The sequence below is a fragment of the Salvia splendens genome, chromosome 22 (assembly GCF_004379255.2).
Source record: "Salvia splendens isolate huo1 chromosome 22, SspV2, whole genome shotgun sequence".
Classification (NCBI taxonomy): domain Eukaryota; kingdom Viridiplantae; phylum Streptophyta; class Magnoliopsida; order Lamiales; family Lamiaceae; genus Salvia; species Salvia splendens.
Genome location: NC_056053.1, coordinates 6326585 through 6340846, shown reverse-complemented (window position 1 = coordinate 6340846; position 14262 = coordinate 6326585). Strand labels below are relative to the sequence as shown.

Below are 14262 nucleotides of genomic sequence, written 5' to 3'. Positions count from 1 at the left end.
TTAATGAAATTATTATTGCACTTTCTTCGTATTCGTGTCGAATTTTTAATTACGTATTTGTGAATTTGTTTGTTTGGCTAGGGCGTCGGCTAGTCCTAGTACCAACCTATTACTGGGCTGTGGAAAGTCCTGATAATGTGGCAAGCTGTGGGAGGTCGTAGTGATGTGTCAAGAGGTGTTTTTGGCTAGTGCTAGTGCTAGCCTATTAACTAGTCCGTGCTATTGTGGATACTCTAAACTAAAATAGAAATTATTAATTTTATTTTTTAAAAGATGGAGATAGGGTAAATTGCTTCTAAAATCATAAATATTCACAATAGTAGTTTTTCCTATGAACTTTAAATGTTGCGTAAAAAATCATGAACTTTGTCGGGTTGTGCAAATTTCCCAAACTACCCAACCCGGTAGTTTTCCGGCATAAACTTATCTTATGTGGCAGCCGGAAGTGTGGCTAGGCAGCGGAACACAAAACTACGTCATTTGTGTTTGGTGAAAATAAAATTACTTTTTTTTAAATTTCGCTGCATCTGCTGGAGGAATAAATCTCTCTGAATATCTCCGAAAATTTGCAAACGTAAAATGACGGGGAGAACATCACCGCAGGGGAGAAAATCACCGCTTGGAGAACATCCCCATCCGAACAACCACGATTTCACATCCTAATCCATCCTAATCCAAACAATTTCGACAAAAAACGAGGTTAGATTTCTTGAAAGTCGGATTCGATTTAGGGTTTATTTTGAATTGCATTGATTCTACTTTTATGGAAATCGATTTAGGGTTCTATTTGTAGGTTCAAATCGATTTAGAATTCTATTCGAATTGTGAGTTCAAATCGATTTAGGGTTCTATCCAATTTGTCACCTGACTAAAATCGATCTAGGGTTCTATTCGATTTGTATATTAATTCTTCTTCTTGCATTTATTTCAGTTTCTGATAGTAGAAGCTAGGGGAAAATTTTCAGAAAAGTTTTTGCTATAAAATTTCCAGTTCCATCTATAAAGTTGCTATATGTCAGATAATCGCCTAAGTTGTTGTGGTGTCAAGTTTTAAATTAACTGAAATTTGGACTCTGCTAATAAATATACTTTCTTGTTTATGAGTGAACCTGGGAAGCGCAGAAGAAGAATATACTGATGTTTTGATGTTTTGGCTTTAGAGAAAAGATATACTATCTGTTTTTGCTAAGCTTGTACTGTTTGATTTGTTGAGCTTGAGAATCATTTTTACTGTCTCTTGTTTGTGTTTTGTGTTTATCATTTGTCCGTGTGTGTGATGTCCACATCGTCATGTAATATAAGCCATGGGAGTTGGCCAATGCCACAAGTCGTGGTTTGTAATCATGGAATTGAAGCTCAAGTTGTAACATCGAAGACGGATGCTAATCCTGGACAACGTTTCTATCGATGCTATATTTGGAAAGAGGACGACTGCAAGTTCTACCATTGGATTGATCCATCTTTTTCACCGAATCAAGAGAACTATATGCAAAAATTGAAGATGGAGAAGGACAACATGCAAAAAGCATTGCAAACGAGAGTTGTTATGCAAGATATGCTAACGGAGAAAGTCCGTTCCAAACAAGTTGAAGTATTTGCGTCGACAGAACTGGAACTTGAAGTATGCCATTTCGTGTTTGTGTGTTGTGGTCTGGCTTTTTATCTAGACTATAATAGTCCAGATTATGTAATAGTCTAATGTATTTCAACTATGTCTAGGATTATACATTGAAGTTCTAATGTATCCTCAAATTTATCTTCGTTGTAGACTTTATGAAATTTTCAATGCAGATGCAGTTTTTGAAGGGGTTGGTAGCGGAATCGTGCATAAATCAATTACATATTAATTCTGATATATTTAGCATATTATTTAGACAAATTATATTTGCACAATTATCTCATGTATCATACTCATAACTTGAATTAAATTATGCTTTAGCGTAATTAAAACCTAAAACATGCTTTCTACGGATTAGCCAATTTACCTTGAGGATTCTCCAAAGAATTGAAGATAGCTAATGTCTTCTCCACGTGAAGATCTTGAGTACTAAACCACGGATCTTCTGACTGGTTCCCGGACTGTATGCTGATATCAGTGTGGGCTGATCTCACCAGAATACTAGGACCTAAATAAAGAAGACATAAATTCTATCTCACGGAGGAGAGCTGAGGAGAAAAATCGTCCCCTATGAGGAATAGGAGGGGGACGAAAATTTCAGATAAAATTAATTGTATTTTCTGTCTCCTTTATTCTCCTATTTATATTAAGTCACATATTAGGCCTAGTCAGGGATCTATGGAAGCTTTTGGATATGGCCTCCCCCAATTAGCTTTTTACTAATTAAATTGAACCCACAATTTAATACAAGCTTATATTGGAATATTACGAGCAAACACTACAGAAGTAATAATGCACTGCCTATCCAAATCCGAAATTATAAGTAATCTGGGTTTCTATTTGTTTGTCGCTCATTTCCCGCGCTTAATATAGAAACGTCCATTAATTAATTAGTGTCTGCTATAAACTTAATTATTAACATCTTATTAATTCCAAGAGTGGACTTAGCAAGAAACGCTTATTTATTATTCATAGAGTAATCAAACTCTAACTAGCTAGGTTCCGAATAATAAAGCCTTGTTTCGAGCTCCTCTTGAGGACGTTATTAAACGACACTCACCTCGCGCACGATTCAATATAATAGCAATCCTAGCACCGCTAAATATTAATCACCACTACCCAATATACTAGGATTATTGGGTTGCGAAAAACCCGCACCATTTGGTAAGTCAAAAGTAGTGCATAATCAACACCGTATGCTCAATGCTAACGTACAGTTTTAACTTAATTAATTTATCCTTCTTGTTCATGTGTTCTTTATTAATTACTCCAGCAACTTGTGTCGCTAAAGATGGCACAATAATTATCAGTAAAATTGAAGAGCCTATTCATTTGTGCAATCATAGTAATATATTACAACACTATGAAATTCCTAGAATTTCAACCGAAGTGGCATCAGATATTAACTCCTGAAAGCAAAACTAATGAAAAATAGACTAGCAGTAGAATTCTGAGATTTAAAATGTCAACAGAACAATCCAAATTTCTCAAATTGTCACCAAAACAAACCAAATAGCTCAAAAGTCAACAAAACACACCAAATATCTCCAAATTTCTCAAATTGTCACCAAAACAAACCAAATAGCTCAAAATGTCAACAAAACAAGTCAAATATCTCCAAATGTCATTTCATAACAACACCAAACATTTAATGCAATAGAAACAAACAAAGAACAACTTCACGTCACATCTTTAGGTTGCGGTTTGTTGAGTAGAGACTACTCCAATTGGGTTTGCTCTGCTCGGTCTAGGCCTCCCTCTTCTTCCAGTCACTCTTCCTCTAACCCTTCCTCGAACCGTGGTGGTGCCACTATGTGACGTCGATGCTTGTGGTGTCTTGTGAGGCCTTCCCCTTTTTGCCTGACAAAATTTGAATCAATTCACAATTTATTAGACCAAGACACAAATCAATGTATTAAAGTCAAAAATAATTTGAATCAGTTCACAATGTATTAGACCGACCTTTAGTTTCTCTGGCAGATGAACAGTCTCATTCTTGCAACTCCTAGTGTTGTGGCCTTATTAGAAACAGTTTTGGCAAGTCATCAAACATATCTTCCTTAGGTTGTTTGGTCTTTTCGGATCCATCTCAAATGGGTCCCTCCTTCCAACCTTCTTAGGTCTACCAGGCATCTTTCTCACATGTGGTGGGGAGACGGGATAATCTTCAGCAACAAGCCATAGTTTCTCCCCATTCATAGCTGGTAGGCCATACCCATATGGCAACTTATACTTGCTCACCGAAAAGTATTGGTGGACATATTCATCAACATCCTCCTTCAGAAAGTTAATAGCAACAACACCATGCAAACAAGGGATGCATGTTACATCCTACTTCCTACAACCACAATGTCTTTTTGAAGGAGTCACTACAAATCTGTAATCAAAGTGAGTAACTTTGAAATTTTCCCCTAATGCAGGTATTGTCGAGCAGTTTCTACTCTCATATACCATTGCACTGTTTTTTTTTTTGGACACACAGTTAAACTACTCCCAGCAGATGCAATCTCTACAGCCTTTCTATACAACCTCTCCATAAGCGTTGTTCTCATCTCCTCTAGCATGTCTATTATGTGTTTATTTCTAGCCTCCAAAATGTGTGCATTGAAACACTCATAGACCTTGTTGAGAATAGCATCAGAGCATTGTGTTGGGGTGAGGAAGGCCATACAGAATCTGCTCGGGTTCTTGTCCATTAAATTTGCAAATGCTTGCCCATCTTCATTCTCTAATTCCTTGCATGTCAATTCATACTTCTGCGTGTAGGTGCTTCTAACCAGCTTCCAAAAAAGCTGCTTCAGTTTAGGACCTTTGTGAACTTTTTTCCAATTGGCATAGATGTGTCTTGCACAATTTCTATGCTCAGCCAATGAGATAAGCTCCTTCGTTGCATTCTCAAGCCCCTACAATCATAAATATTTGCGTAAGTCGTAATCTAAGTGTTTAGTGAATGCACAAGTAAAGTGTCAGTTTAGATTATACCTTTTGCTGATCATTTATGATAGTAATTCCAACTCCTTCACCCAAGTTCAGCTCTTGCACTAGAATGTTAATGAACCAAGTCCAGCAAACCTCGTTCTCAACTTCAACTACTGCCCAAGCTATATGATACATTTGATTATTCCCATCAGTTCCCACTGCAGATAACAAAATGCCACCCAGGTAAGTCTTCAAGAAAGCCCCATCTAGTCCAATCACCATCCTTCACCCCTCCTTGAAACCCCTTCTCAACCCACTAAATCCAATGTACATTGCCTTGAACACAGCACCTACTTCCACATGTAGCTCAAACCTATCTTCTTTGTCAGCTTTACTCAACTCAAGTACATAGCTCCTCAACTTGGCATAATGATCTTCCACAGATCCCCTCAACAGAATAATAGCTTTTCTCTTTGAATGGAATAGCTTCCACCTTGTGGTCTCAACAACATACCTCTGCATTAAATCCCTACCTAAATCTTTACAACTCATATTTGGCAGTGTTGTTAGGGTCGCGGGGCGCCCCGGGGCGATGAGGGGGGACCCCGGGTCGCGGGGCGATGGGGCGAATCGGGGCGCCAGAATAGCCGAATGATGATTATATTTGTGTCTTTTTTATAAGTTTGTTGCTTGAATGTTTATCACATCAAATAAATCTACATACATCATTACTCCATATTAAAAAAGAAGATTAGACGAAAAATATAAATTTTTAAACAACATAATATAACTAAATAACTGAATTTTATTATCAAAAATCATAATAGTTCCAAAAAAAGTTGCAAAACATAAAATAATTAACTAAATAATATCATCATCACTGAGAGGTAAGTCCTCTTCTCCTTCATCGTATACAACCAAATTAATATCTTCACTGTCATCTTCATTATCCACAAGAGTATAAGTACGCATAGAGCTTGAGGCTTGTTCTCTTGTGCTTGTGCTACCTCTAGTATGGTACACTGCTTCCGACGCTCCAGAAGCTTTACCAACGTCCATCCAACGAAGATCACCATCATCAAACACCAAATCATCAAGATCATTGTCCTCATCATCAAACACCAAATCATAAAGATAATGAATAATTATTTGAGTTCTGTTTCGAATTAATTTTTATTTCTTTAATTCTTTATTCTCTCACAATTCAACACACTAAACCCAATTGTGAAACCTCATTTCAAGCGATTTTTTTTAAATGCATATTAGCTAAAATAAATAGCACAATAAATTAGTCAATTTTGTTTCATTCATCTCAATCCCAAGTTAATTGTTTATATGCTTTTGACACGTACCAAGTTAGTTGTTTGTATGCTTCTGACACGTAATTGTTTGTATGTTTCTTACTTGTGGAGTCGCAGCAAATTAAATGAGAGAGAGACTTTACAAAATAGTTATACAAATCCAAATGTACCCAATATATCTAAAAACAATTCTTTACAAAAAAAAACATACATAAACTCCAGATACAATTGATGCTCATGAATCCCCATTACAATTGATGCTCGTACCTGTAGATAAATCTTGCGAATCTGGACGTCGAAGGAGTGATGGCTGAAGAATAAAGTGATTCGGAGTGGTGGCTGATGAAGAAGAAAGGAGAAGAAAAAGGAGAATAAATAGAAGAGGAGAAGGCGGCTGAATAGAAGGGTTGGTGTAGGTTTTCCTTAAATAAGAGTATGGGAAGTTGGTAAGTTACCGTTTTTTGATTTATTCATGGAAGAAGATGAAGAGTCATCAATATTCAACCCAAATCGGCCCACGACCCAGGCGACCCAAGCGCTCCACGGCGACCCGAGCGACCCAGGCGCGCCCCACCGTTGCTCCACGGATCTCACACGACACCGCCGCATCGGGGCGATTACAGGCTCGCTTTGAGCGCCCCGCGCCCCGAGCGCGCCCCGAGCGCGATTTTCACAACACTGATATTTGGTTTAAGCTTAAAGACATGAAAGTACTTTCTAGCAATCCAATTTGATGTAGCAATTTTAATCCTCATAGCCCTAGGACAAGTGTGAACCCCTTCTTGATTTTTTTTTATTAAAAATACACCACTCGTCCTCACTCGACTCCCAGATATCTTCCATTCACAAGGACTGAATGTAAGAAGCTTATGATCACAATTTGGATTATACATCACTTTAGCATGTCGTTGTTTAGATCGTCTCCCTTCATCTTCAAAATCAGTGGAGTCAGAATAAATATCATCTTCTTCAGAATTTTCATATTCAGACACATAGTCACTCTTCTGTCCTCCATTGACTATCCCCTAGAACATCTGATCAGTTATTACAAATGGCTTCTTTCTCTCTTTCATCTTCTTTCTACCTTGTTCATATTCTTCATCCTCAGACACTAGCTCATCGGCTTCCATTTCATCATCGGTGTCCTCATCACTTGATGGTATATAGCTGCCATCACTTGAACTCTCATGCTTACCTTCTCCAAAAACCTCATTAGCTAATCCAACTCCCTCATGTACAGGACCACTCAAATTCTTCTCCATAGAATCACTCAAGCTCTTACTCCCAGCTTCACCTGCATTATTATCCACAGATCGAGCCATTGTCTTACTCACAGCTTCACTTACATTCTTACTAAACGTTTCACTACCTTGCTTCTCGGTAGACTTAATCACCCTCTCACTGCCACTTCTACCAAAAGATATAGCAACATTCTTACTAACACTTTCAACAACACTCTTCTCCACCGATTGAACCACATTTTTCTCCACATTTTTTTCAATCACACTCTTACCCTTGCTCATAGAAGTGGAATATCTAATTTTTGTGGCAGACTCAAAGTTACTCTTTTCAACCACACTCTTGCTATTTTTTACAGTTTCAACCATTTTCACCACCTTCTCTCACACATGTTCACCACCCATGCCTTCCGTAGACTTCATCCCATCAACAACATATGAACATATGTACTACACATTCTGTTAAAACTGACTATTAGAGTAGCAGATAACATCTCCATCACCTCCTTATCACTCTTTATATCCACGTGGGTTGCTAACATAGGATTCACAAAGGTGAGTCTACCTAGACCTGCCTAAGGTTTACCAAACCGGCGTTTAAAACCAAAACTGTAACCGCCGGTTACGGTTCCAAACCGAAACCGTGAGAATTTACTCGAACTGAAACCGTCAATTTTTGAACCGTGGTTCGGTTCAGGTTCAAAAATTTTTGAACCAAAACCGTGCCAGAACCGGAACCAAAACCGTTCCGAACCGGAACTGCGAAAAACCGTGAAACCAAGCCGGAATCGCAAAAAACCGGCGGTTCCGAACCGTGGGCACCTCTAAGTCAATCCCTATTTTATTCAATTCCTAAACTAAGTCAAAATACCCAAATCTGTCTGGGTCTAGATCACTTGCCTGTGCTATTCTACCACCAATATATTTTTGAAACTTTCCATTTGGAATGAAATGTCTTCCATGATGAATATAGAGGCCAAAAATGTCGTCCCTGAACAAATTCAAATTTCAAATTCAGAAAATGTACACAAACTACACTTATCACAAATATAAAAAACTTGAAATACTGTCTCAAATAAGTAAACTTGAAAATGTAAAGAAACTACACTTATCAAACTTTGTCCAATGAGTAAACTTTAATTGACAAAAACACCATATCAGGAACAACAAAACAAGCATATAAGATGCGAATTTGTTGCAAGCTTTAGAGGTTCAACTACATTCTGTCTCAAATAAACTCTAATCCCTTAATTGACAAAAAACTCACAAAGCACCTCAAACACACACTAACCACAACAAGCAATGGCAGTCTCCATTATAAAAAACCCCCAATCCCTTGACGAATTTAAAATACTCTATATGAATCTGAACTACACTATACACAAAATCTGAACCACAAAACACGAAGCTGACATGCTTTGGAGGAGGGGGTAATGAGAGAACAACGAATCTAAAACGGAATGCAAAACTTCAAATCTATAAAACTGACTACAATTGAGCAACGAATGTAAAACGGAATGCAGAACTTACGGAGTCAGCGGCGCCATCGGATGTTGCAGTCGCCGTTGCCGTCGCCGTCGGGGTCGAGGTCGCCACCGCTGAGCAGAAGAAAGGGTTAAGATGTTTGAAGTTTGATTTCTGATGTTAGGTTAGGTAGGGTTGGACTCGTTTGTTTTGATAGTATGCAATTTGGGGTTTTTTTTATGTTATGTGATTTAGAAAAAAAAAATTTAATTCCATGTCATTGCACATATCAGCATCCACCACATCATCCATGTTTGACACATGCACACGTCAGTACTCTACTTAGCCGGAATACCCAACTCGGGAAATCGGCACACAGGAGCAAAATTTATGATTTTTAACGCAACATTTAAAGTTCACAGAAAAACCAAACTATTGTATAAGTTCATGATTTTAAAAGCAATTTAGCCAAAAGTTTACAACAATTAGTCAAACAATTATCAATAGCGATTCAATCAAAAGTAAAAATCTAAAAAAGCTTATGGCCAAAGTGGAAGATGGTGAAATAACCTTTAATTCAATAAATAAGTACATATAAATTCCAAATCAAAACATGAAATTGAACAAGATCTGTTCAACTACACAAAACGATCGACTTCCAAAAAAATGAATCTAAACCCTAGCAAAGCTTCTCATCAGCCCCAACAAAAACCCTAACAAAATCCCTCAAATCCTCCCCCAAATCACACCCTTCAAACAACTCCATCATCTTCTTCAGCTCCTCATCGCCGACATCATCCACAAACTGCTTAATCGGGATCGCATTTTCCGGCTGAAACTGATACGAATTCGGATTATCATCCACAATCACCGCCCTGCTCAGGTCCCTCCCCGTTTCCCCCAAATCCTTGACGAACATCCCATCCACAGCTCTGCACGAATCGCGATACAATCGGTGCGAAATCCCATTCCTCCAATTGAGCTTATCGACAACCAGAGAAGCATACTCCTCAATTCCAGCTGTGAATATCACGATCTCGAACCGATCGCTCAAATAGGCCAGGAATTCATCGACGAAAGGCCTTTTGAGGACGTAGAATTCGGTTTTCTGGCCGTCGATTACGGGGCGGACGACGAAATCGTACCTCTCCGGAGGCGCGGCGGCGGTGGAGTGGATTAGGGTTTCGTCGAGGTCGAGGAAGATGGTGTGCTTTTGAGGATCTGTTGGCGGAGGGAGAGGGAGTTTGTTTGTGAAGAGAGAGCGCCTGACGTCGGCGGCGGAGGGGGGAATTTTTGGGGGGGATTTTTGGAGGATTTTGTATCCTTTTTTGCGGGGGGTTTTTTCGGGGGTGGCGATGCGGGTGAGCTTGGTGAAGATTTTGAGGAGGCGGCGGTGGCAGGTGTAGATGGATTTGTTGATGGAGGCGACGGTGGCGGCGGCGGTGGTTTTGATGGGGGATTTGTTGCGGGTGCGGCGATGGGTGAAGGGGAAGTTTTTCCGGTTTTTGAGGGATTTTGTGGGGGTTCTCTTCACTACCTTGGACACCATTTCTAGAGAGGGAGAGAGAGAGGGGAGGGGATTTGGGTTTTTGGTGGCTGAGGAGAAACAGAGCAGTCTGTGGTTTTTGAAAAATTTACGTTCGGTTTTGCAACGGTCGAATTTGTTTAAACGGGAAGACAAAAAGGGAAATTAGACTTTGAAAAATAATTCGCGGGTACGTTAAATTTAATTCTAGTTTCGTATCCCTCAATTCTTTAATTATATTACTTGATCTTGCCTATGTTTTGTTATGATTGATTTCTTTTAATTTATACGACAATACCATATTACTCCATCTTGCCTCTGTTTCGTTAAGATTGATTTATTTTAGGTACAAAATTTTAGAAAATTATATCTACTAAATTATATGAAGAGAAAATTTAAAAAAATAAAGAATAAAAAGGGAATAAATTAAGATATAATATAAAGTAGTATTAACATATAATCTATCTGTCCCATAATAAGAGTCTTATTTTTGCATTTTCATTTGTCTCACGTTCCACTTACTTATTCAACCCACTTTTCTGGGTTTGCATCCCCTGCTGTGATATGTTGTTCCGAACACTAATTATTTTACTCCTAAATTATAATCTTAAAATACTAATTTTTTATTATAAAATAATTGGGTGATTGGAACAACATCCCATGTTGTGCTATCATCCACCGCAAGGGATCCAAATCCTACTTTTCTTTGTATTTCTTAAAACATCAGCTCAAATCAAATAGGACTTCCTTTGTTGGACGGAGGGAGTAGATAGTAAATGTGTTGTTTTTACTAAAAGTCTAAAACTGATATAAGTCGTTTTTACTAAAAGTCTAAAACTGATATAAGTCGCTCATAGTCGGATAATCAAAAAAGGAAATCAATCACATGTAAATGCAAGATTAGCTTGCTTCCTTTATTGGCGAGATAATTCATATAATTTGGCTCAAGTTTAAACATTCTGATAAAGAAAACAACCATATATATGCTCTTGCATTAGCGGAGGAGTTCTCAACTTCTCATGATCTAAATAATGTAAATCCTAACTGTACAGACTTGGCTACAACTTCAAAGTGTGAAAAAACCTTACTTACAGTTACTTCTACGCCAAAAAAATGCATCACCTGTCGAGTACAACACAAAGCGCCCCCACGGTGCACAAGAGCGCGTTGTTATTGCTGTTCCTCATCCTTGTCATTTCAGCTTTGACGGGGACGATTGTAGTGAGAGGCGCCCTCTTGAGGCGTGGCTTCCCAGAGCCTTATTTTGGGGATTATGAGAGGTCTGCAGCAGAGGAGAGCGAAAACCAACTCAATCATAAACACACTCATGCTAACCCATACAAACACTGTTTTCTTCCAGAACCACATGATCCTTTTTAGCAGAGGGAGTTCGGACTCGAGGGCCAGGGACGCGCTGTATATTTCTGGGATGCCTGCACCGGATGAATATTCGGGTCTTTGCTCAAGGATAACTCTTATGGATGCTGTTGGGGGATCGCCTTCGGTGAACTCCTTGAAGTTTGCTTTCAGCTTCTGGGTTTCTGATGTGTAGCCCGTCAGAATGGGTGCAACCTTGAGCAAAGTAAGGAGGAGGCGGATCGACTGGCTCCTGTACTTCAGCATACATGGACGTCGTAATATTGCGAGTATTTGGCCATCAGCTGCGAGGAAGTCTACTCTGACCTTCAAGGATTAACACGTAATAATCAGACGAGTAATACGAAAGGCATGTCTATTGTCAAGAAAGTAGAGATTTATCATCATTTTTCCTTGGTTTTGCAATAAACACAATGGAAAGGGAGATTACTAAGCCTAGCATAAACCAGACAAAAGTTTGCAGATCACAATCTATGCGAGGTTACAGAGAGCGCTGCGCCTATTACAAAATCAAGAACGGATGCAAATGCAACCCTATGAGACAGCAAGCTAATCTTGAAAGCTATATATGTAATTAAAACAGAAATCCAATCCAGAAACCACATAAAAACTAAGAACTGCGACCACAACGAAGAAGCAAAAATATCCATGAACTTAGACCGATAATAGAGATAAACTGTCAGCAACTAACAACTTCTCGAACACACATCACCAACAGGTTTACTTCACACTCTCCCAAGTTCCCAACCCGTAAAAAGTTCAACAAATCTTAAAGCAATACAAATTTAAAGAACTTTCAGAGGCAAACAATATCTGTGACCTAAATCGACAATATAGCTAAACTCTCAACAACTGATAACTTCTCAAACATACAACACCAAGTAGCTCGCTTTACATAAATCCCAACCTGTAAAAAGTTCCAACATATCTGAAGACCTGACAACATCTAAGAACTTTCAACCACAACTCAGTTGCAAATAAAGTTATAGAAAATAGAGCTAAACTGAACTCCCAGAAAAGCTAACAACTTCTCAAATATACTTAAGAAAAAGGCTCACTTTACACGATCGCAGCCACAATATATGTGAACCTTTCATTAAGGAAGCAGATAAACAGCATACGCTTGAACTAATCCGTGGCTAATGATAAAATGCAGTTATTAACACATTCAGTCACAGCAGAATACGAGCTTCAAAGGGAGAAACAACATCAAACAAACACATACCTGAAACATCCCAAGATGTTGGTTGTATTCAGACTCAGGCAACGTTAGAGACACAGTAACATGCACCCCATGACCACGTGGCATGACCCTAGATTCACAGGCCTTCAAGATCTCAGGCTTCTCCATAAAATGCCTCATATCACCATTCATCTTCACACCGGACATAATCGGCACCAACGCCACCGGGCTCTTCTCCGAATAGTCGAAATTCAAGTTCCTAATCATCCTAATCGGCTCCTCCACCACCAGTCTTATCAACACTCCGCCCACCACAAACGCCGAGACCAACAATCCGAGCAACACAGAACACACATAAGCTGACCACAACAATCCCCAGCCACATTTTAACCCTAATTTCCAAATCGCTCGCTGCTCTTTCAACCATTCATACACATTTTCTATAACAATTCCAAACATGAGATTCCTAATTTTTTTCAACTGCTGAATTATAAACCATCGGAATGGCAACAAAAGCCCCAAAGGGTTAAACACAATCATGTACAAATAATACACCAATCGAATAGTAAACGTAACAATTTTGACTAGCAAAGCAATGCGCTCGATTACTATACCGGGAAGCTTGAGCAGGAATCCCGGATTCGAATCCTCATTTCCTCTCCAGCTCGATTCTTCGCCGCGAGCTGCGGCGATTGCATCCGTTACCGTCGATTTCTCCTCGCTCGTCTCAATACTCTGCGAACCAGGCTTCGTTTCCTCCAATCTCATCTCGCGCTCATCCAATTTCGGAGAAAGCGATACATTTCTTCTCTCTCTCAAGTTGTCCACACTTTCCGCCGCGGCGAACCTCGCCAACTCTTCCGAGCCATCTGCGGATGATTTCTTAATCGACCGAGACCTCCGGCGCCGGAGAACCGCCAACGCCGGGGATTTGTCTTCCTGAAGAGCATTAGAGCTGGGATTTGAAATTGATTCGTCACGACTGGATTCAGTTTGATCGGAAAAATTCTCGCGGCAGTCGTGAAATTCGAATTCGTCCACGGCATAATAAAATTCGAATTCGTCCACCGCATCATGAAATTCATCATCGTCTTCGTCGAATTGCGTGCTCGATTTCGTCTCCTCCATTTGCAAGTTATCGCCTGAATTTGGAATGATAAAGAAAACTAACTTTTTTTTCTTCGGATTGAAGTCATACGATGTGCATAACGCTTGTACATTCGAAATTCTTGGCTGCAGGGAGAAATTCTTGTACATTAAAAATGTGTAAAATTATGTTCGAAAAAATTAATACAGTAGGAATTTATAATCTCTTTCATCCTAAAAAAATTTGTCGCATATTCCCATTTCAATCAATCGAAACAAATTTGTTACTCCACATTTTACTTTTACCATTTTTGGTAATAGACCCAATACTTTATTAATTTATTATAACTAACATTTTATCATAAAACTAATAGAGTAAACTTCAAAAGTGGTTTAAACATATGATCCTTTTATGACTTTCTCTACTAACTTATTCTCACTCATATTTTATTTTAGTATAAAACTAATAGGCTAAAGTTCAAAAGTGGTTTTAAACATATGAGTCTTCTACGATTTTGGTCAAGAATATTATGTTTTCAATTATCGTATCC

At 38.9% G+C, this 14262-nt stretch overlaps 2 protein-coding genes and 1 long non-coding RNA gene across 4 annotated transcripts; 1 reads left to right on the top strand and 2 right to left on the bottom strand.

Moving 5' to 3' along the window:
- The first annotated feature begins 522 nt into the window (after window positions 1-522).
- LOC121787944 lies at window positions 523-1805 on the top strand. The gene is made up of 2 exons (XR_006047545.1): window positions 523-699; window positions 1303-1805. It is a non-coding gene; the product is annotated as an uncharacterized LOC121787944 (long non-coding RNA).
- Window positions 1806-5324: 3519 nt separating this feature from the next.
- Window positions 5325-10118, bottom strand: LOC121787193 (carboxy-terminal domain RNA polymerase II polypeptide A small phosphatase 1-like). 2 transcript variants are annotated; one of them, XM_042185856.1, is made up of 3 exons: window positions 8607-10118; window positions 6106-8067; window positions 5325-5580 (listed from the first exon to the last, which is right to left on the bottom strand). In XM_042185856.1, exon 1 carries the CDS (start codon window positions 10087-10089, stop codon window positions 9220-9222), a length of 870 nt encoding a protein of 289 aa, XP_042041790.1. In that variant the 5' UTR covers window positions 10090-10118; the 3' UTR covers window positions 5325-5580; window positions 6106-8067; window positions 8607-9219. The 2 variants fall into 2 exon arrangements, with proteins under 2 accessions (XP_042041790.1, XP_042041788.1); XM_042185854.1 differs by lacking the exon at window positions 5325-5580 and having other exon boundaries at window positions 5950-8067.
- A 910-nt stretch (window positions 10119-11028) lies between these two features.
- Window positions 11029-13895, bottom strand: LOC121787192 (seipin-2-like). Its single transcript, XM_042185853.1, has 3 exons — window positions 13240-13895; window positions 12668-13065; window positions 11029-11748 (listed from the first exon to the last, which is right to left on the bottom strand). The coding sequence occupies exons 1-3, from the start codon at window positions 13880-13882 to the stop codon at window positions 11263-11265; spliced, it is 1527 nt and encodes a 508-aa protein (XP_042041787.1). The 5' UTR covers window positions 13883-13895; the 3' UTR covers window positions 11029-11262.
- Window positions 13896-14262: the final 367 nt, after the last annotated feature.